The sequence below is a fragment of the Dinoponera quadriceps genome, unplaced genomic scaffold, assembly GCF_001313825.1.
Source record: "Dinoponera quadriceps isolate SergipeBrazil2010 unplaced genomic scaffold, ASM131382v1 scaffold1476, whole genome shotgun sequence".
NCBI lineage: Eukaryota > Metazoa > Arthropoda > Insecta > Hymenoptera > Formicidae > Dinoponera > Dinoponera quadriceps.
The window spans coordinates 208,157-229,950 of NW_014555863.1; the positions used below are offsets into that span (position 1 = coordinate 208,157).

Sequence of the window (21,794 nt, forward strand, 5' to 3'; positions counted from 1 at the left end):
ACCGCAAGTAATGAGTTCCTCTTTCTTCTTCTTGGCCCAGATATCGTGAGCATTGTCGGCCAATCGCTCGGCCATATTCTGCATTTCTCTACTCAGCGTCAAATTCGTCATGTCCACCGGGTGGGGGTTGTAATTAAACGGATTTGCCGAGTCGCCCTGTACAGTCAAAGATACATGCCAACACTCGCCTATCTCTCGCAGGTATACAATACATTTTTGGACGAACTCTTACTTGACTCTTGGAAGACCTCCTCATGGAACTACGATTGGTCGATGGTACATCGACCTCCGCGTGTTCCACGCTCCAACCGATCGCCAACAGAGCCTTCAAGCTCTCTCTAACAGGCTCTTTGTACCGTTCTCGCTCGTAATCGGTCAGCATGTTGTACGGTTTTAATCGCGGATGGGTCTTGTTCACGTCCGACCACTGCTCGCCGTAGGTCCAACCGTTCTCCAGCTTCCGGCTGGCCCAGGCGTCGTGATAATGCTCCGAGAACTTTTGTACTATTTGATTAAGATCGTTGTTCAGCACCACGCTGGAATGAAATGACGACAAAGCGTGAAATCGTAGCGGCTCTTGCAGATTTTACAATTGCCAAGCTAACTCTCGTTATTTCTAAACAATGTAAACGTGGAAAGGATATAATGAAAAATTAACAGTCGCTAACCTAGAGGTGTTGATTGGCTGTGGATTATAAGGCCCGTCGGGTGATTGGGTCGAGGCCGACTTGCTGCCGTACCACTCGTCATCGTAATTCTTCGACAGGGAATAATCCGGCGGTAAAGCGCAACCGATAGCCGTCAGACAAGGCAACGCTTTTCCGAACAGTTCCGGATCGTAGTCCATCTTGGACAAAGAATCGAATATATTGCTAAAGAGGACCATCGTGAGGCGTTTCTCCTCATCGCTTGACGCTCCGTACGAGCCTTGGCCTGTAGAGCCAGTGGAGCCGTAATACTTTGCGCAACGATCGTAATGTAGCGTTAGCAGCTGAAAACATAACGAAGAAAATGATAAATGATAAATAATAAACGTGATAAAATATGTGACGGTCAAATCAGTGGCAATAATGAGAAAGCAGCGAGTAAAAAATCGTAGAAAGAAAAAAAATTATTGTGATAATTAAAATATCTTTTTATCGCAATTATATTAATGATTAATACACAGAATAAAAGAATGAGATGAAAAATAATTCGCCAAGAAATGGAGCGGTTAACGTACTCTGAGAGCTACGGTAGTATATTCCGACAATTTCGACACGTCAACGGTCAACTTCCGCAGCAACTTCAGCAACATGCTCGGCTGCATCTGGCTGTAAGTAAAATTAAAAATTCATTCTTCGAATCAAACTTACAAGAATGAATAACGGAAGGCATATTGAATAAAAGGAGAAAAGCGGTCACTTTTAATCGTCACTTGCCTGGTCAATGCCACGAGGAAATCTGAAACAGCCTCTCGCTGTCCTTTCGTCAGCATTCGGTTTTTGCTCAGCCGATAGACCGTGTGCAATGTGGCGTCGAGTAAACTTGCGTAGTTGTCCGCTTCGTTGTAAAATTTCGAATGCTTGATCAGCAACGGCAGAATGCTGTTTCCTATGTAGCGGTTCATAGCGAGCGCCATGTCGGATTCGTAACCGTCGTTCTGCAAGGAATTAAATCAGAACGTATGAGAAAAAATTGAAACAAGTTGAGTGTTTTGTGCCTGTCTAATCTTCACTTAAATTATTTCAATGTTCACGATTAAAAATTTGCATTTTGATCATTTTCAAGTAATATAAGTGAATGAATAATTATATGAGACAAAATAACAATGAATAAGTATATCGCACAAAGTAGATAAGACATGACGCGATTCTTACTCTATCGAGCATCGTGGCGGCGCGTAGATCTGGCAGGAAGGCTTCTTCCAATATCTTGTAGAACAATTCCTGCGTTTCGATACCGTATACGCGCTCAAGGAACAGCACGATGCTTTGCTTGTGTCCCGGTATCAAGCCGGACGGCATATCGCTTTTCGGTCGTTCCTCGCCAGCGGCAGGGTTCAGCAGGGTGAATCGCAAGGACAACACGCCCTGAAGATCATCCAGAGGCACCAACGATCTCAAGATCGCCCGAGCTCGAAGAGATTCGTTCTTCCCTGAAATGATTGTGCGGCTTCAAGCAAACGAGCGTCGTCTCAATAACATTTTACCAGAGCAAAATTTCATTACGTATATTACCAACAGACTTTGTAGAGGCCTCTGTTGCCCATTAAGAAAGCAAAAATAAACGCTTTTATTAGATAATTTACTGCGTTTTGCGTGATTGAAATTGTCACGCACGATGAAATTGTTACGCAACGTTACGTCGCGGAAAGTGCACGTGAGGTATGATTTGATTCACGAAAGTTGATACTGATAATTACGAGACCAAATTTATGCAACACTTTTATTTTGTCATCTGCGATGATTGCCCAATAAAGATTTTTAAAAAATTTACCTATATTCTTATTATATCTAGTGAAAATTATTTTTTTATTTATTGAAATTTAAATTATATTTTCGTACAAATTAAATAAGAACAATATAAATCATGAATATCAATGAAGATGAAGATGTCGAGAGTTCATTGAATTATCTGCTTACCTTGCTCTATGACAGAAGAATCCGGAGCACAGCGACCTAATAGATCAACAAGGGTGCAGTAAAAATTCAGGATCGCTGCACCTGTGTCGATGTAGTCCTCGTCGTCGTCTGATTCGGGAAGCGGATGCTCAAATTGTATTACCATAGTCGTGCCTTCGGGCTCGTCGTGCACCTGTGCGAAATACTAAGTTGATATCGTATTAATGAAAGTTCGTGCACATGCATAACAATAGTTTATGAAAAAAAGATTGTAACGCGACACAGTTGCATAGTCATATTTTATGCTTCTCGTATTTACGTAACTAAACGCATTTTCCAAAACTCGATCGTGTCAATCACGAATTCTGAGGATATTAAGTGGAAATAAATCTCAAAAGGATTGTTTCAAAACATTGTTAAAATGCAACGGGGATATCAAATCATACCTTATATAAAGACTAGAAAGGAGAAAAGGGCCAAATAAATTGTTGAAATAAAGTCTAATTGAATTTAAATGGAGTATAATTGGAAATGAGAAGGTAGAAAGTTACTTGATGAGAGCGTATAAGATTTAAGTTCATGACTTTCTGGGTATACACAGAATCGATACACGACACGTGGATTCTATTTTAAGCGGCAATCGAAAGAAAGCTGCTTTTTACTTACGAAACAGTTTGAGCTTTATTTCTAATTTTTCAATCGAGTAGACAAAGAAGTATCGATGTCAGTATCAGCATGACTTACTTTTCTTCTATCGGCAATGCGCTCGGACATCTTGTTGGCCTCCATAATGGCTCTCAACAGACCTTCACCTTCACCTCGGAGAGCGGGACCCAAACATTCCGGTCTTCTGATTAGCAAACGGATCACCAGGTTGGCATTCTCCTCCACGCTTTCACCTGATATTATTAATTAAACAGACAAGAGCAGCATTTAATGCTATCACTTTCGAGGTAAAAAGAATTATACGTTTAAAGATAAACGATAAAGGTGACAAAATGTTTTACCATTGACCCACACGCAGAACCTCAAGAAATCCAGATAACGTTCACCCTCGACAGGATCCCAGCCCAAGTCAGGATAGCCTTTCTCCACTAGTTCCGAGTTCGACTGCAGACCGCAACGTGACAAATAAATCGCGATTTTCTCCAGATAATGTTCTCTCAAGGCCAATGCTAACTCGGTGTTCTCCATCAGTGAAGAGTAAGCCACGTCCAACGGCGTTGATCCTCGCAGCGAGGGTCTGGCCAGCAGGATGTTGCTGTTCTCCAGCAAAAAGTCGAAGTGATCGAACATGGCCTTCTGATTCTGCCTGGACGTACGACAGAAGTAACACAGGAATCTGCAGCACGCTACGACCATCTCGTGGGACGTGTCCTTCTCCTTCGAAGCTGGCTCGCCCTCGGCCGCTTGGGCCTGAGTCTGAGCGTCGGACTGCGCCTGAGCGCGCCTTCCCAAGGTGTTCATCATGATGGCCATCACGTTCTCGTGAATTCTCAGCACTCGAATGAGATCGGGATGCTGGAAGAAGGTGTGATTGTTCACTAACTTCCACAATCTTTCGCGGACCAGCTCCTCCTCCTCCTGGGACATCTGCACCGGCAGCAAAGCGCGAATCTGGCTGAGGCCGACCCACATCAGCGCGACGTCGTCCTTGGTTTTATTGTTGACGACGTAGGTCTTCTCCAGTGCCCGGATCAGCTCGCCCACGGTGTCATATTGCCTAACTAGCAAGCTGAACATCTCTCGCACGAGTTTCGGCGTCTCGATTTGCGACTCCTCGGCCCACTTTACGATAGTCGCTATTAGCACCTTGCGGAACACCTCTGTGAGGAGCAGGTCAAGCACAAATTTGATTATTTATTCATACATACAGATATATACATATATATATATATATAAACTTATTTATTAAATTTAGATGGTACTAGGCAAATCAAGGGACTCACCTTCGGGAGTCTTTTTCTCGGGCTCGGGTTCGGGTTTAGCTTCCTCTTCAAGCTCTTTGACCGCGTTAATGAAATTGAAGAGGCGTTTCATGGCTCCCGGTTTCTGAATCTCTTCGATTGGTTCGTTGGCGGCATCAGCCGCCTCCTGAAGAGCGTGCAGAGACACGTAGGACATCAGATCGTTGTGGAACTCGTTCATCTTCACTATCAGGTCCTCGCCGCAGGGAATGTTCTCCGGATCTTCGTCGGCATCTAAGTTCTTGAAGCTCAAGATGGCATTCATCTGTTCGCGCGGAGGACAACGAAATTCTCGAGTTTTCTTGGCGGCAACGGCCGACGGTAAATCCGACTGTTTAATCTCGATGTAACGTCGCAATTGATCGGTTTGCAAATCCCCGACGAAGTCGTGACTGAAGGAGATGATAGACTCGACGCGATGGCGCAGCTGGATGTCGTTCAGATGATGCAGCAAGTAGCACATTTGCAATTTAGCGCCTTCGGCCATTTTCATGTGCAGCAAGCCTTTCTTATGCTCGTCTTTTCCTTCTGTAATGTTAGTTCACTTAGTAATTTTAGTTTACAATTTTAAATCAACTTACGTCTATCCGTTGCATATTAACATTGATTAACAAACGTTTGTCGATGAAAAAAATTTTATTAAATTAAAATGTAACGCTATGTTATTAAATTAAAATGTAACGCTATGTTCTTAAACCTTTGTCGAAAGTTGGATCCCAAGTTTCAGGGTTTATCATGATAAGCAGCTTGAATACATCCTCGTTCCTCAGCATACCCACTAAGAGCAATCTATCTACCAGTTTCAAAAGAGGTCTGTAATATACGAGAAACATATAAAGAAGTCTTTGATCAAGCGTAAGACTGTAAGCGATAAGCAGAAAGTCGGAAATTCCTGTTTAGAAAAGAAAAAATAGATTGAAAATTTTGCATGTCTTGTTTTCCGTATTAATTTCCAAATAAAAGCGATGATAATCGTCGATTCGGTAGCATTGACGAAGAACGTTAGTCGCAGCAGCGGCAGCGGCAGCAGCAACAGCAGCAGCCATACTTATTGTTTTACATACAAGAAGAGATTCTCGTTGCTGCCTCCGATCGGATCTCGATTGTGCACTTGATTCACTTCGACGGCTTCGTTGAGCGCCATCATCACGTAATCCCGCACGATGTCGAGCGGGAAGTGCGGGCTGTATAGATTGCGTATGTTCTCAATCGCCTGGTCACTGGAAGGAACATCCCTTGATGGCGACCGATTAGTAGAGGTCTCACATCTACTTTGGGCAAAAGTTTCACTTACCTGATTTCCGTCATCTTCATTTGCGGTCTGATCGACTCGGTCTCTAAATATCTGAGACTGTGCCTCATCTCAGGATTCTCGTACAATTCCTTCAGTTCTTGACCTGCAAATTATAACATAAGCAAATTATATAGAATAATAATAATAAATTATATAATCATAATATAAGCGAATTATAACATGATAAAATATTGGAAAATATCTCCAATATAAATAGTCATGAGACTATTTCAATAAAGGTAAAAATAATTTACTTAGACACTTGAAATCGATAATTCGAAATGACATGGTTCTTAAAGAAATAAATAAGAATTCGAAATCAAAAGGACACCTCAAAAATTAATCTTGAAATATTGTGTATTGTAACAAAATGCAATTTAATTAAATGTAATTCCGAGAAATTCTTCGATTGTTTCTTCCAGTTTTGTACAAGTACTCACCAAGCGGTATTATATATTCGTTCTTGCACACTTCCATCGTAGTCGCATGTGATTCGAGGTGCAGAGCGATAAGTAAGTCGTAAAATCCTTGTCGCAGTGGTCCGGACATATATTCGGCTCGTATCGCGTATAACAACTGTTTCTGATCGACGTGTTGGCACAAAGCGTGCGCCGCTCGATAATTCGACTGATAGCACAGGGCTGCGTATAACGTTAGCGTGTGTGCGTGGAAACTACGAAAGAATAAATTATTTCATTAGTACACAAAATTGATCAAATTTAGAAAATTGACAAAAGAGAAAGGGAAAAAGTAAACATTTTTTCAAAGGAAAATTCACTTTAAGTTAGTTAAAACGTTAAAAAACGAAACAAAGCGTGAAATATTTAAAGCAGTGTGTACAACGTTCATTAAAAATTTCCCAATGATATCTTCTGAATGAAAAAAAAAATTATTAAATTTTCTGCTGTTAATTTCTCGTGAATTTCTCACCTGAGTAATTTGTCCATTTCAATGAGCTCCAGAATATCGATGCACCTGTCTTCCTCGGGTATATGAAGTGCCAACATAGAGATAGCATCCTCGCACAACATCGACCAACCTCTGATGTCGGACAGTTTCAAAGCGTGCACTTGAAGGGACTGATTGGGTACTCTCGCCCATTGGTGCGGTTTCAGGCATTGCACCTTCAATCTGGGCGGAAATTGGGGTATTACGTGTCGTTCGGAATTCTGCAGGACGGCGGCCGAAAGCGGGAGCGTCGTCGAGGTTCTGCCGAGCTCGATCTGCAGGATCTCCTTGCTGGTGGCCTCGACGAAGATCGCCGGAAACAGTTTTGTGTCCGGTTCCATCTTAAATTTGTGGCTCGTTTCCTTCCCTTCACAAGTGAAGGATACCCAACCTGTCGCGGTATCGACGAAGCATCCGACAAACATACCCTGAGACGCACCCTTGCCCGACGCGTCCTGAGTGACTTCGTTGTAAAGTTCGTCCGCTCGGACCATGTAGCAGCTTTGTCTATCGACTCTACAATGTTACATAACATCGTTTTTTCCGTGAGCAGCTTCTAAACTTATATTTTTCGTAGAAATTATACGATAAAAAATATTAAACTAGATTTTAATCATTGCACTTGTTTGCTATTTTTTATTATAAAACTATTAAATGCTATTTTTTATTTTAATTTTCAGGATATTGACATTTGACTTGTCAGGATATGTAAAAAAGAAGGATACATAAAAATATATTTCATAATATAATGAAAATATATCTTGAGAAACTTACTGTTCCACGAGACGTTCGTATTCGTCCATGATAGCGACGGAGGCTTTCCTCACACGTGACAGATTGAAGTCCTTCGTGTGTAAGTGGTATTGCGAAGTAACCCAGCCAACGTAGACGTGAGTCGGGTCTTGTCCAGGGAATATCCTGACGCCGTAGAAGTACTCGTTCATCAACTTCATGCAGTCAGCGTCGAAGATTTCATTGCCGATCGCTTCGACACCAGTGCCCGTTAACACGGACATCGCTTTGGGGACATTACGCTCCGGGATTTGGGGCGGCACGACTTTCAAGTCCGTCTACGGAAGAAGAAATTACATTATATTGTTATATTTCATCATATTTGTATTCGAACATGTCTATAACGCTGCGAAATACTCACGTTCGAAACACGAACTTGGGGAGGTTTGGCACTTTTGCTCCCGAGTGTTCTCGTACTTTTATCCGAGATATCCGAGCGAACCTGCGGCTCGGGTGTCTTCGACTTCGCATCCGGGGATTTCGCTTTACGTGAGAAGAACCTGCACACACGGTGAAAAATGTGTAATTAGCTTGTTAATAAAATCAACGATTACCCAAATAATCACCGAACGAGACGTTAAATAGAATATTACGAAAGTCACTATTCATGATGTAACATTTCATATGAGGGTTGAAAAAAATGCTTCAACTTACGGTACATCCTCCATCTCTTTGCTAAGCTTGCTAACAAAGTCAAAGTACCGAAGTCAATTTACCTTTTGCAATATTGATACAAGACAGTAGTCATTAGTAATTCGTGTTTACCGGAAAGGTGAGCGGCCACGTTTCTTCTTATCGTCCTTTATGTCACCATTCATCTCGCCGTATCCATTCATCTCAGCATCGCTGATCGCATTGTCCAAATTACGCGATCCATAAAGGGAACCTTTCCTAGGCGGCCTGGAAGGTTTACCCCTCTGCATAGGAAGTGGCGATTCCTTCAGCATCTCATCCGCCTCGACCGCATCTTCAGAGTAATTTCTTTGCAACCCTGTTCAAGTGTCGCAAAAATATTCATCATATTTTTGTTACACATATTTTCGATTTACATGCCACGAAGCACAGAATGCTCACATGTAAAAATGGGTATTTTCTAAAATGTTACCTTTGATATCGCTCATACTGAAGCCAGACTTCATAATTTGCTCCAAGTGAGCCGACGGTGCGGTTTGCTGCGCTTGCTCAACCTGCTCGGCTAGAAGTCTATTCTGTCGCATCTTAATCTCCTGCCATCTTCGCAGTTTTTCGCCCTCTGTTACGAAGCTGGACTGACAAATTACGGGCAACGATAACCTGAGGAATTCCCAGTTAGCCTTCTCCATTGTCTCGAACGTGTTGTGAGAGATCTTCAGGCATGGTGGGGTGTCGGAGCCTGCTGGTATCCTAGCCACGTCAATTCGCGTATCGACCATGTCGTCGGTGTTCTCGAAAATAGGTTGATCTTTCGTGTACCAATACGTGACTAGGCGATTCATGTTACTGTGAAAATAAAAATTTAAACATTAATTTCTCACTAAAATTTGTCGCCTGGTGTTTGTTAATTCCAAATGATAATTGTCGAAATTATTAACCAACCATACACAATGATCATTTCTCGAAATGCAAAAATTTGTTATTTAAAAATTTTTAGAAACCTAATAAACTTTGAAAACAACTTTATATTATAAAATACATTGTAAAATATTCTAGATACTTTTTAATTATCGAATTAAAATTAAATTGAAATTACGTACACGCAAAATGGTTCGTAGCCTTCTTGCAAACCGCAGGTGGTGAAAAATTTGAGACTGTTCACATCTTGACCGAACGTTAATCTCGCCTTCTGACCGACGCCGAGAGTGAACGCAGGTACGAAGCAGTCACCTTGCACGTCGGCGAAAGAAGTTTCACCGCCGAGTGCGTCCATCAGCAACTCTCCATTCAAGGAGAAGCCTGTGTAATTTTCAAATTTGTAGCGCAAGATATATTGAGCATTGCGAAAACTCGGAACGAACGTTAAACGAGTCGGAAAACATGATACAATAAAAAAGTATGCAAAATAGGTAATAAAAGATTAATTTTATTCGACAAGTTTGTCAAACATTCGTTTCGACTCGCAAACAAAATAAAAATCCAACGACCGAGCAACTAGGCGATATATAATCATCACAATTATTCGTAAAGGCCGACTGTTAATTGACACATACAGATACGTAAGTAAAACAAACTAAACAAAATATTATACAGCCGTGAGAAATATTTCGTACTGTATTTTAATAAAATTCCTAACACGGCCAATTAGAAATTCTTGAGACACGATGCATCAACAATTACAGCAAAGCAAGTGCTAGAGTGGGCCATACGAATGACTTGATAGATTAAAAAAAAAAACTTTGGCTTCTATCCATTAAAGAGATAATATATTCCGAAAAATATCATTTGGAGGTCTTGGAATATTGATTTTCACACACAAATTTGCTTTCGTTCGTAGGACCCACTGATTCAAATTCGGACAAAGTAAGCATGCAAGCGGCGTTATTCGAGGGAGGTGTAATGGAAAACCAAATACGTGTAATATTATCACACACGGACGATGCACTAAGTAGAATAAAAATTTCACGGTAAAAAATAAAACAAAAAGCAAAGGTATATGCCGAGAGATAAAAAAAAGGAAGATCATAACGACTCGAATCTGTCTGGAAGACACTCTCCGATACTTTCTCTCCGACTGACGTGTAATTCAATTTACACGGTATGATGATTCGCAATTAATCGATCGTAGTCTGTAAGATGGATATGAGTTGTAATGTATATCCGGTGTTCCCTGAAGTGATTACGTTACGTTCTGTAATACTCGTACAAAGACCGTATCGATATTGTATTTGGGGGGGGGGGGGTTACTGTTTCGGAATGCACGTGATATGATCAACATAGTATATTTTGGGGCCACCCTGGTGTTAATGATTAATAAATATTAAATTATGGAAGCACTGTTATCGCTGACAGTATAAACGCTGAGTAGAGTACTGGATACCGGTGAAGACATTGGACAGACATGATTTTCGTCGATCGACAGTATGGTATTTATTATATTAATGATGATAGAAACCAGGATTGTCTCTGGTTCTGCAGTTAACCCCAATGTTGTTAAGATGACGGTGACGAGATGGGATATCCTGTGTGCGTGAGATGATCGCTTGATAGCTTTCGTTTAAGCAACCGTCGCAACGGACTTTCCTCTACATGATAGTTCAAGCGTGATAATGCTCTTCCCCGAAGAGTGCGAAGTGCGAAAATTTTGCCTGACAAACGTCCGATCGGATTTCAAATTACCGACACCGGCGTATATCGAGGTCGACATCGCGGACAATTGTTTGAGAATTATACGTGGCCTCGTGCGCTTTGGAATGAAATATTATCTCAGTTGCACCGGCGCAATCGTTCATCTCGTTTCTTCGTGTCGTCGTACAATCTGTTCGTCTGGTTAATACTGGGTGTGTGGTTGAGAATCGTGTTAAACACCACGGTGCCTGTATCCAGTAATCTATCTCGAGATATCAAATTATGTGTGTATAGCTTGAAATAACAGCTGAAGCGTTTCGCTTAAAGATTCCGTCTTACTAATCGTTCGGTCAATTAGATCCAGGAAAACCCCGACAACGTCTCCGACCTGCCATTGTTTGCCGAACGTTTCGGCCGTGCTCGAGTATACTTTTTCCTCCTTTAAAATAAAATGTTCACCAGTTCAACACTTTAGCTCGTGGAGATCGGCACAGACCGGTAGTCGGGCGTCCGCGCAACAAAAATGCACATCGTGATTTTTCGGTTGTTCGCGCGAGTTGGGTCCAAGGGGCGGGGCACAATTTGTACAATTCGTCTTTCATCGTTAATTGATACGTACTTCGACGTCGTTTTTACGCGAGTCTTCCGCACGATACCGCGCGAGGGAATCCCGCGGATTCCCCCGACACTGATCAAAGTCAAGCCACACTTCGCCGAATGAAATTTCTCCTGCGATTTCATTCGCCTTGGGACAAGGATGCAAGATAGAAAACCAAGTCAACATGAAAGAAACATATAGAGCGAGACAAATACAATAGTAGTGACCAGAAAACTCAAAAAAGAAAAAGAAGAAATATGTATATGTAAAATGGGGCCTTTAGATCGGGCTTTAATTTAAAGTGGGAAATGGGACTCTTACTGATCGTTCGGTCTGCCACGTCAATGAAACATCCAACTATGTCGCCCACTTGATATTTGTGACCAAATGACTCGTGGGTGCCAGCGTGCACTTTGGTCACCTGACATTCATACTCTTATGGATTATTCGCATCTCATAGATCGCGAACGAGAGCCACGTGGCGCTTACGTTAATATCACATTCGACTTGCGACACACACGAGCTACCGCGCACAGATTACACGGAGCTCTGGCTGATATATTTTTATCCGTAAAGAGAATCTAAGCGTACGCGAGCTCTAAAGCCCATATAAAGTTCTCACCTTCCATGGCTATAATAATCCGAAGTATTATACAATCTCACACCGACGTATTAATATCAGAAATAGAGAGCTCTTATAACAGAAAATGAAATATTAATATCTTTACATTTAATCGAGACGTAAAAATGTTTCCTTCCGGTTTCTATGTTACTTATCCATTACTTGTAACTCGATTCGAGAATTTAATTCTGTGCGAAAATGCTGAATCGTCGCTTTTAACAATTAGAAAAGTTGTCTCGATTCTCCGTGAATGTAAACGATTAAGTAGTTAAGTTACGAAAGAAAAGCAATGTCGACACTTACATTGTAACCATCGAAAGCCCAAGTATTTTCGTCGCTGCCCAACATATTTCCCGGCATGCAATCGGCTTTTGCCCAACCAACTCGCATCGGTCCGGCTGTTAGAACTTCAAACTCGAAATACCATTTTCCGTTGCTGACTGCATAATGCTTCTCGACCCTGTAAGTCCTGAAGGATAATTGTCGCAACCTGCTGGCCTCCAAAAGCAATGCTACAAATGCCAGAAAATAAATACATTATTTACACATTATTAACATATAATCAACAAAACCTTTTGTATTAAAACAAAAAAAAAAACGAAAAACCTACCGGAATTGCCTCAATATTAATTATTACAAGCAACATTTTCTATTGTACATTCAGTACAAATTTAAAAATTCGAAAATTCGATAAATAATATAAACCATGTATGATAATCAACTATTATAAGTAATAAATGATATTATCGTCGATAATATTTTATCAGCATAAATCCCGTAAACGCTCTTCTGGCAGTGACGTGAAACTATTTTACAAAGCACTGAGGTCTATCTAAAAATAAACGAACGCATTTAACGAGAATTAAAAGTCTCACCCTCGTGCTGTTCCCCAGTAGGTGGATCAAGCATGTATCCATAGACTAACAGTGTTCTAACGGTCTCACTGGCCGTGTCGCGATTAGCCTTCTTGATAGCTTCATCGACTTTTGGATAGGGCACTAAATGGGGACTCCTCCTCATCTCCGAGTCCTCGTTCAAACCGTACGTCCAACCTTGGCTGATCCTCTCCTTCGCCCACAGATTGTGTGTATTCTCAGCGAGCTGGTCAACAAGCTCCTCCATCTTGGGGGTCAATGTGATCGCCGACAGATCGAGCGGCGCCGGTTTATAGCCGCTGCTCTGCAGAAATGGCTCGTTCGGTAGTCTCAAAGTCTTTATTCTAGACGGTGGCTTGTCCATAGTGATGTAATAACCTAAGGCCAAGATGGTCTTCAGGGTCTGCACGGCCAATTGGGTGTCGTAGCGCTTTTCTGCAGCTGGTAGCCGCTCGAACTGAACAATGCAAGGATGTATTTTCCTGATGTCGTCCCGGACCTCGCCGTAGAGCCAACCTGCCTCGATCTTGTTCATCGCCCACATCTCATGGATGTTCTCCGCCAGTTTGTCCCTGATCTGTTCGACGTAGGATGGCAAGTTGACCATCGAGGTATCGACCGGGGCTGGAACGAAGGCGGTATCGTCTTCTACCAGCCATGGGCCAGCCAGGACCACCTTGTTCATGTTGCCGAAATAAAAGCACGGGTCCAACGACAGGATCTGCTGCGGCAGCAAGCTCTCCACCAACGGCGAGAATTCCTCCGGCGGCTGGAACTTCAGTCGACCGTGATCGCCGCCCAGTAGAAATCTACAGGAGAGCTTGGAGGAGCAGCTGATGGAGGGAAAGAACATGCCGTCCAGATTGAAATTCCGGAAAGAGCCCATGATGTGAGTGCCATTAAAGGTGAACGTTATCACCGGCACTGTGAGATCCAAAGCGCAACCGATCACGTCGCTTTTCCTGATGTAGGGCTCGGTGGTGTTTTGCACCACTTGGGTTTTCCTACCACCGGTCCACAGGTGAGCACCGTCGAACCCGAACGAGTACAAGTCGTCGCCGACGCCGTTTCCACCCCATTTCTCGCCACCGCCGGGATACGGCATGTAGCTGTCGAAAATAACGCAACGTTAGTTTAATCAATCTTGATGTAATAAAATTTAACAAATAAATACTGAAAGTGTGCAACATTTTTTATCAAAAAATCTTGTCTAGCAATTATAGTATTCTAAATATACAGGTTTAAAGATAAAGGAATATTGTGGAGTAATTTACCCGGCGGTATTCGCCCATCCGATTCTCAAATGCGGCATCATGTGGGTCGTCTGTTCAATGTGATCAACGGTCACCTCGAAATACCACTTTTGGTATAGAGCGGAACCCTCCACCCTGCCGACGAATATATTCGGCCTGACGCTCGCCACGTGGTCAACCAATTGTGTTTGGAGAAGTAGATTCTTTCCGGGCAACAGAAAGTCGCAAATATTGTTCTGCGAGGAGCGTACCGCGACGCCGTTACCGACGCATAGTGAGCACAAGACGTCCAGGACTTTAGGATCCCTGCCGTGTTTCTCCAGCAGAGAAATGATCACTTTTATATGCTCATCCTGAGAAAGCAGATTTACATTGGAAATTGAAGATCGAAACTTTCAGAAATATTGCTGTTTGCCAAATAATTTGTCTATATATTACAAGAAACGGTCCATTACCCTCATCATGTTCAAAGCTTCCGGCGAGTCAATCAGCACGCAGTGAAGCACATCCAACATTCCCGTTCCTTCGCTGGAAGCCTGCGAGCCCAGTCGGCTGAACAGCCAATTGAGACGATTACTGTTGGCAAACTGAGCGCAGTTGGTGTGATTTCCCTTGATAATGGCCGCTAACAATTGGTAGAGGTATCCGGATATCTGATCCCAAGCCTGGCCACTCTCGTCGCCGGAAAGAGCGACGAGGAATCCTTGCGAAGTGATCACGTTAATCTTGTCGATGGCCTCGAGGATGAGATTCAGTATGCCTTCCTCTTGAAACAGATCCTGACGATTTCTGAGAGCTCGGAATTTGTTTTGCTTCTCCTCGTGTTCCATGTCGTCCTCGGGTTGAGCAAAGTAGTTGATCAAGTCCTCCAGACACATTACCATCTCGTTGAGGTTCACGTTTTGAAAGAACATGGACGCTCTTCTGTTCACCTGCAACGTTTCTAGGCCTCTAAAACATATTCGATAATTTTAGCAAAGTCTACTTTCGTTTCCTGCTGATACATATTCCTATACATATTTTTAAATTTCCATTAATTATATGCGCATAAATAATAAAATAATATATATAACATAAATATCAAATAAACAATATGATAATGATATGACAATATATATGTATATATATGTCATTGATAGAAGTTAATTAAAAACTAAAAATATTAACAACTCACGTGATGAATTGCGTGAACAAGCTACTGCACTTTCTGATGACGCGGGCGGTGCGAGATTCCTCTTCTTGAGATCTGGAGAAATCCAATCCGTCGTCCATCTTACCCTCTTCGTGAAGCACCGCTTGCTTCTCTTCGACCTTTCCGACTCCTTTCTTCTTCGTTTCATACGACTAAAACAGGATCTTGTAATTAATATTATGTAAATCCATCGGGCTTTCTATCGAACGTTCAAACGAACTTTAACCGAACGAAAACCAATAAAGTGAGTTAAAGTGGATTTTCTCATTTATAATTCACCTCTCAAGAAATTTCTTTTTTTACCTTACCTTATAAGATACCCAGAGGCACGTGGTGGCGTGTTGCATAATAACAGTGGAGTCACCGTATTTAATGATCGGCATGCCGATTACTTCCAGGTCCTTGTCTTCGAGAATGATCTTCTGGTCGTCTTTCTCTTGTCGCAGCCAGAACGTCGAAGTCTCGATCGTTGCGTCATTCCTTTGGGGAGGAGATATAATTGCGGATTTAGGAAACATTATCACAAGCCCGCTCAAGAATCACCGTGACCCTTGAACTTTTCTAAAAATAAGTATTAACCTATCGACCAGATAGAGCTCGTTGTTCTCCTTCACACCGAGATAACGTCCGGTTGTCAGATGCCTGATCCTCATAGGGTGTAACCAGTTGATGAAGCCACCCGCCCATTTCGTCCTGGCGAGCTCTAATCTCCACAGTGACCTAGCTTGGCTCATCACGCTGCCGCCTTCGTAGATTACAAGACTGTAAGGCAATAAATAAAATAATCTCAAACGAGTCTTCATTTCTTCTTAATTTTCAGGTACACAATGAGATACACATAATAACGTAAGAATGTCGAAGTACACGACAGACGTGATCGGAGCTCACTTTTGACTAGGTGCTGGACCCCAAGTCGACGGTATCGTCAAACACTCGTCGCCACCGTGAAAGAACCTCAATACATCGCCACCGAAGACGTAACCTACGTATTTCATTCTGCTGATACCGGTGCCGTAGGGCTGCACCGACCAATGCGTCACGTGGAAGGACGCATTGACCACCGACAAGTCGTTTTCCTTCGTCGTGTGCTGCAGCGAGAAGAATTCGAAGATCTCTTTACTGCTAAATCAACCTCAATAAGTCCATTATTCTTGCTCACGTGTCAAAAAACTCACCAGATATCGTTCGGTCGCGACGGACACCAGGATAAGATCGTCACCCACGCGCACTTTCTCACCCTCCGATCTCTGCTTGGAAGCGGGATGCACGGTCCACCAACACGCCTCACCTGCGAGAAATTTTCTGAAAAACTTCCGAGTGCGAATAAAGGTGTTTCCTTCATTCGTACTTCTTCACTCGTAAAAGGATTTCACAAGTAATGCAATGCAATGCAACTATGGACTTTAATCTCAATTCAAATCTGTCAAAAGTTATAATTTCATTCAAGAAGCAGTCGTTCGAGAATATTTAACAGAGAAATGCGTTGGAGCAAAGAAAAACTTAGCCATTGCAAGATATAACAAGAGAGAATTAGTTGAAAGAGATAAAGAAAGAATTAATCGGAGGAGAGGTTCCTCTGCTACAAGTGATATTATTTTACTTCCTTTGCGGAACGTGTTTAATTATTATAAATTTGGGATTCGTTGAGAAGTAAGGTATGTAAGAGTGTATATGCTCTCCATGTACCTTGAGAATGTTGCTGTAGACCGACGTCGAAGGCAAGCTTATCGTTCGACGAACTCGTGGACAAACACGCGAGGTACTACGGTGCATGATCATAGATTTATGCAATCATGAAAGATTAATAAACGCCGCGTAATCGCACAAAATTACAAAGAGGATCAATTTACCATGTCGCTATTGAGATGTCGCAGCAATATGGCATTACCGTATAATAAGGTCCTGTGTCCTGACCCAGTGCCCTTTCCCTGGAAAGCATCAAAGGATTGGTCAAAGCTACTGTCACCCTTCGCACCCGATAGTAATTTTTCTTCTCTCTATATACCGTATTATATATTTTTAATAGAGTAATAGAACTTCTTAGACAACTTCTACAAGCGTACTGATAAGAGAAGGCCATAAATGTTTATTAACGTCAAGCTACGATGAGAGACTAACGAGATTCATATCGAATCATCGAGATTATTGAAGACGGTTTTAGCGTAGATAGTTAATACGTTAGATAGCCAAATAAAACAGTCTCAACGTACGTTATGTCAACACTAATCAAAGTTCTCTCAGCGTGATCGCTTAATCGACCGATGGGTGATGGTGTCTCGATTTTTGAAAAAATTAAGGAGATTTATAACTGACTATCATTTTTCTCAGTTTTTATTTATTTTAAGATGCGATAACATTGATCTGAAAATCCTGTTAAAGGACACAAAATGTTCGTCATTCTTTGAACATAGAGACGATACGAGCTGCTTATCTCTCTAAAGTTGCATGAAATAAAAACTTAAGGAAATACACTTAATTTAGCTCTATATTTTATTCGACTACATTTATCCACCTTTGCACATATTTAGCGCTAAACATTTAGGCTGTTTAGTTCTCATTCCAGAATTCGCTATTAATGCGTTCACGTCAGGCGAATGCAATTCAGAATCACGCCCGGCTAGCGCTAAATACGACGCTAAATGCAGACGCAAGTGCGAATTATCAAAATTTTCCTGAGAAACCGCCTTCGCGAAATAAACGACTCGTATCATATCTTCACCCAAGCTCGATCGAGCATGTGTCACGACATGATCCAACACACAAACAAGTGATCGTTTTACCCAAGAGCGGACACATTACGGCGCCCCGCAGACGGTACGTATTTATACTTACTAAACTGTCTTGCTGCTGCAAAGAGAAACATAAGAAGCAATGAATCTCCTTCATCAAATGTCGTTTCGGATTTGTTGGAAAGAGAGAGAAAGAGAGAGAGAGAGAGAGGGAGACAAAAATATAGGAGGAAAAAGAATATGCGCGCGTATGATGTTTCACAATCGACGGTGATGGTTGGTCTTAGTCAAGCTTTCAGGTGATACCCTGTTTTGTTCTTTTTTTCTTTCTCACGGTGCTAGCATATTTCGAGTAACAAGGCCACAGGTGAAGACAGGAACGAGAAGATGTGAGAATAAAAAAAAAGGCGATTCAAAGTCGTTTTGCATGAAAGCATGCGACAAATCATACGGACAGGGGGCGGTGCGTTGGCGGGCGGGGGATGCGTGCGAGAATGCATTCAAGAAAAGCTTTATTCCGATGTATCAGGAACCCTTCGTGAAATCATTTAGTAGAAAAATCGAGCAGGCTTGAGGGTCTAAGGGAGATATCGCAGGGACGTCTGAAAGACGTCAACCGTGATCCTTACGGACGTCTTCCGAACGTCTCTTGGACTTCCGTCGTTGTTCGAGGATTGCGTTTCTCGCACGGTTCGGAGCTGAATGGCACGCATTTTATGGCCCACTCCTATGCAGGTCGAGCGTGTACGTTTCGTACACGGCTCTAATTCGGGAATGAAGGGCTTCTAATCGCGAGGTAGATCATATTGTTCGCGTGGTCAGCGAATCGCACGGCCGCGGCTCGAACTGGGACCGCACGAGCCTCGTTGCACGCGCGACCGAAAAGCGTCCTCCTTCGAAATGAGGGGGTAATCGGTGATGTCTTTTGCGGCACGCGAAGGTGTCGAGTAGAAGCTACGAGTATTCCCTGGAGCTAAACGAATCTCGCTGGCGAGACTGAAGTCGCACGAGGATCCTCGTGCGAGAGTGTACGCTATTAAGCAGAGAGAACTTATACGTTACCGTCTCGGAACCGGCAGCGGTGACCAATTCCTGCAGGGCTCTCACCGAGAGAGCCTGCTCGATCACGAACACACATTGCGACAGGTCCGGCGGTATGTTCTGGAAGAAAGAAATAATTAAACACTCGACGCGCACACGAAACGAGAGCGAGGTGGTTTAAATCGTCGCCGTTACCTTGTCCGCGATATTCTCGAGGAAGCAGTGTCGATTGCCGAAACCCTCGGCTGCCAAGCAGACCCTCTCTCCTGTCGCGGTGCAAGACAGACATACCATATCCTCCTGTAAATTTCAGACAACGCCTTTGTGTGTTTGCTATGCGGCTATGCGGCTCGCTTTCTTAAGAGCTCGGGAATAAATCTGAGGAGATTGATATTTCGGATATATTTTGATTGATTTTACATATTACGTTCGCGACATCCTAAATTTAGTTCTCGTTTTAATGTAGTATTTTTTTTTTTTAATTTTTGTATTTATGTTAGACGACGATTTATTTGCGTGATTGGTCAACATCGATGTAGTCTAACTAAACGAGAGAACACGACGTAGATTTCTCTCGAGAAGTCTCGCCTACATTATATAGCGCTGGTAGCCGCTATGCTGCAATAGTGCGCAATCCCGCCAAATGATGTTGCAATTCGGCACCTCGGATCGCCGGAAGTCGCGATTTATGATCCACACCCGAGTCTCGCAAACTGCCGAAGTCAGAATCAATGAACGTGTCGATTGACGAGAGAATCGCCGATCGGTTGCTACCGATTCGCAAAATAATCACTTGACGCAATCGTGGGATTTTACGAAATCGTATGAATTACGATGCGAGCCGAGCCACAGAATGCGGTCACCGTGCCAAAACCAATTTGGATGACCTCAAGAATGCACGAAGACCAGGCATATGCAAGTATGCATCGGTCTCGAGTGCGCTTCGTAATTTTTGGACATGTCTCGCCTCTCGCATCGCGAGAGGAAGCAACACTCGCGTGCATCGCACGAAGCGCCGTTATTTAACACGCGTTCGTAATAACGTCGTACCTCACAAAGCTTGTCGAGTGAGTCACTCGATTTGCGCCGCTCAATTTCCGTTTCCATCTACACGTAAACTGCATTTTTCTCAAAACTGCACGGTCGTAATGTGTGACTTTAGACATTAATTTCCTATCGAAAGTTTCACCTCATCTTTCATTCTAAAGAGAGCCAAATAGCGTAAATTGGCGTGCATGCCCTTTAAGTTCAAATGTGATATTAAAGAAAGAAAGGAAGAAGAGAGCAACTTATCGCAAGACAAAGTAAGAACGAGATAAAAGACGGAATAGAAGAAAGAACGGAGGTCAATCGTATGCGCTCGTGAAAATTTTATCAGCGGTTATAGGAACTATAGTTGAAAATTGCACGAGAAAGTTGTTTATCCCGTTACTTTCGTAATAAGCCTAGATCAGCCGGTTCCATCATACCAATGTACACATTTATAGTATATGAATTACGCGTGATGAGTTGGGCGGCAAGGTCGTCCCGTGGTCAACATTTCCAAGCCTGGTTTTAATGGTGCGCGTAGCAAATTAACGGCACGATAATCATCTAAGTACTTTAATCTCATTTTCAGCATTTTCCTAAACGCTACGATACCAATGAAAAAAAAAAAACGAGAACAAAGATATTCAATTATTTTTGCAATTATGTAAGAAAGATTTTTTTTAAATAAACTTTAACAAACTTTATCGTATTAAAAAATTGCGCGCTATTGATATCGCACAAAAGGGCAAAAGGTAAATTCTTCGAATTGCGAACGATTAACTTTTGACTGAAAAATACGGATAACGCGCGAGATATTTTCCAATTGCGATATTACTGGATACAATTTGTCGGTAATTTAGTCACGATTTCAATAATTTCGGTGCTTCATTGTAATGATATTTTCAATCACTCTCTTAGGAGTAAAAGCAACGCAAAATATCTCATACTAAGATAAGCCGTGTATTTTTCATTTTTGAATTTTGAATATTATTATATTATACAACTTTGTAAAACATTAAAATATATATAACTACGATGAAAAAAACATGGATTTTACGGTTAATTCTATCTATGTCATCAATTCAACAATACTAACTAATTGTGCAGACTTTCTTATTTACAATTATTTTTAATGTTTAAAGTACCTTCGGAGAGCATCCTAATATTACGACGTAGAAATTATCAAAATTCACCGCAATCAAGTAAATGACAACACACAGATAAAGCAATCATCCGATTAGACCGTTTAATTGAAATCGATGGCAGGCCGGTTTGTCTCGGAATGGTGTGAGCGTGGCAAATTACTTGATACAATCATATTAATCGTATCCTGCAAACGTCATCACAACCACACCCGGTCTGTCTTCGAATGAAAAGTAAACCGCGCAAATATTGAATGCAATAAGCGCCTACGCGCACGTACATTTTCGACGCGTCGCCGGTTTGTTCGAAAAAAATTAATATTCAACGGAGAGATGCATAAATAACGTTACTTAAAGGACACATTAACATAACTTCCTGCTGGGGTTAAACGGAATGGCACGCGATTCGTCGGTACGCTCATATATTTGCGTTCGCGGCACGCGAGGT

General features: G+C 42.2%; 1 protein-coding gene across 7 annotated transcripts in view; it reads right to left on the minus strand.

The window, feature by feature from the left end:
* Positions 1-21,794, minus strand: part of LOC106745598 (ryanodine receptor) — a 41,701-nt gene that overhangs the window by 11,235 nt on the left and 8,672 nt on the right. Inside the window, exons 3-36 of one of the 7 annotated variants that reach the window (XM_014621330.1) lie at positions 19,371-19,475; positions 19,197-19,295; positions 17,256-17,333; positions 17,092-17,167; positions 16,581-16,693; positions 16,294-16,493; positions 15,985-16,167; positions 15,714-15,885; positions 15,388-15,557; positions 14,669-15,164; positions 14,235-14,566; positions 12,961-14,069; positions 12,389-12,597; positions 11,205-11,304; positions 9,338-9,536; positions 8,710-9,083; positions 8,370-8,595; positions 7,966-8,104; positions 7,587-7,882; positions 6,795-7,328; positions 6,305-6,537; positions 5,865-5,967; positions 5,635-5,790; positions 5,268-5,383; positions 4,553-5,098; positions 3,611-4,429; positions 3,348-3,502; positions 2,625-2,796; positions 1,860-2,137; positions 1,422-1,642; positions 1,223-1,313; positions 669-991; positions 233-536; positions 3-156 (exon numbers count right to left, since the gene is read on the minus strand). In XM_014621330.1, the coding sequence (XP_014476816.1) occupies positions 3-156; positions 233-536; positions 669-991; positions 1,223-1,313; positions 1,422-1,642; positions 1,860-2,137; positions 2,625-2,796; positions 3,348-3,502; positions 3,611-4,429; positions 4,553-5,098; positions 5,268-5,383; positions 5,635-5,790; positions 5,865-5,967; positions 6,305-6,537; positions 6,795-7,328; positions 7,587-7,882; positions 7,966-8,104; positions 8,370-8,595; positions 8,710-9,083; positions 9,338-9,536; positions 11,205-11,304; positions 12,389-12,597; positions 12,961-14,069; positions 14,235-14,566; positions 14,669-15,164; positions 15,388-15,557; positions 15,714-15,885; positions 15,985-16,167; positions 16,294-16,493; positions 16,581-16,693; positions 17,092-17,167; positions 17,256-17,333; positions 19,197-19,295; positions 19,371-19,475 (8,881 nt within the window). Of the gene's footprint in view, positions 1-2; positions 157-232; positions 537-668; positions 992-1,222; positions 1,314-1,421; positions 1,643-1,859; positions 2,138-2,624; positions 2,809-3,347; positions 3,503-3,610; positions 4,430-4,552; positions 5,099-5,267; positions 5,384-5,634; positions 5,806-5,864; positions 5,968-6,304; positions 6,538-6,794; positions 7,329-7,586; positions 7,883-7,965; positions 8,105-8,369; positions 8,596-8,709; positions 9,084-9,337; positions 9,537-11,204; positions 11,305-11,784; positions 11,885-12,388; positions 12,598-12,960; positions 14,070-14,234; positions 14,567-14,668; positions 15,165-15,387; positions 15,558-15,713; positions 15,886-15,984; positions 16,168-16,293; positions 16,494-16,580; positions 16,694-17,091; positions 17,168-17,255; positions 17,334-19,196; positions 19,296-19,370; positions 19,476-21,794 lie in introns of all 7 variants that reach the window. The other 6 variants (XM_014621326.1, XM_014621329.1, XM_014621328.1 and 3 more) reach the window with 6 other exon arrangements.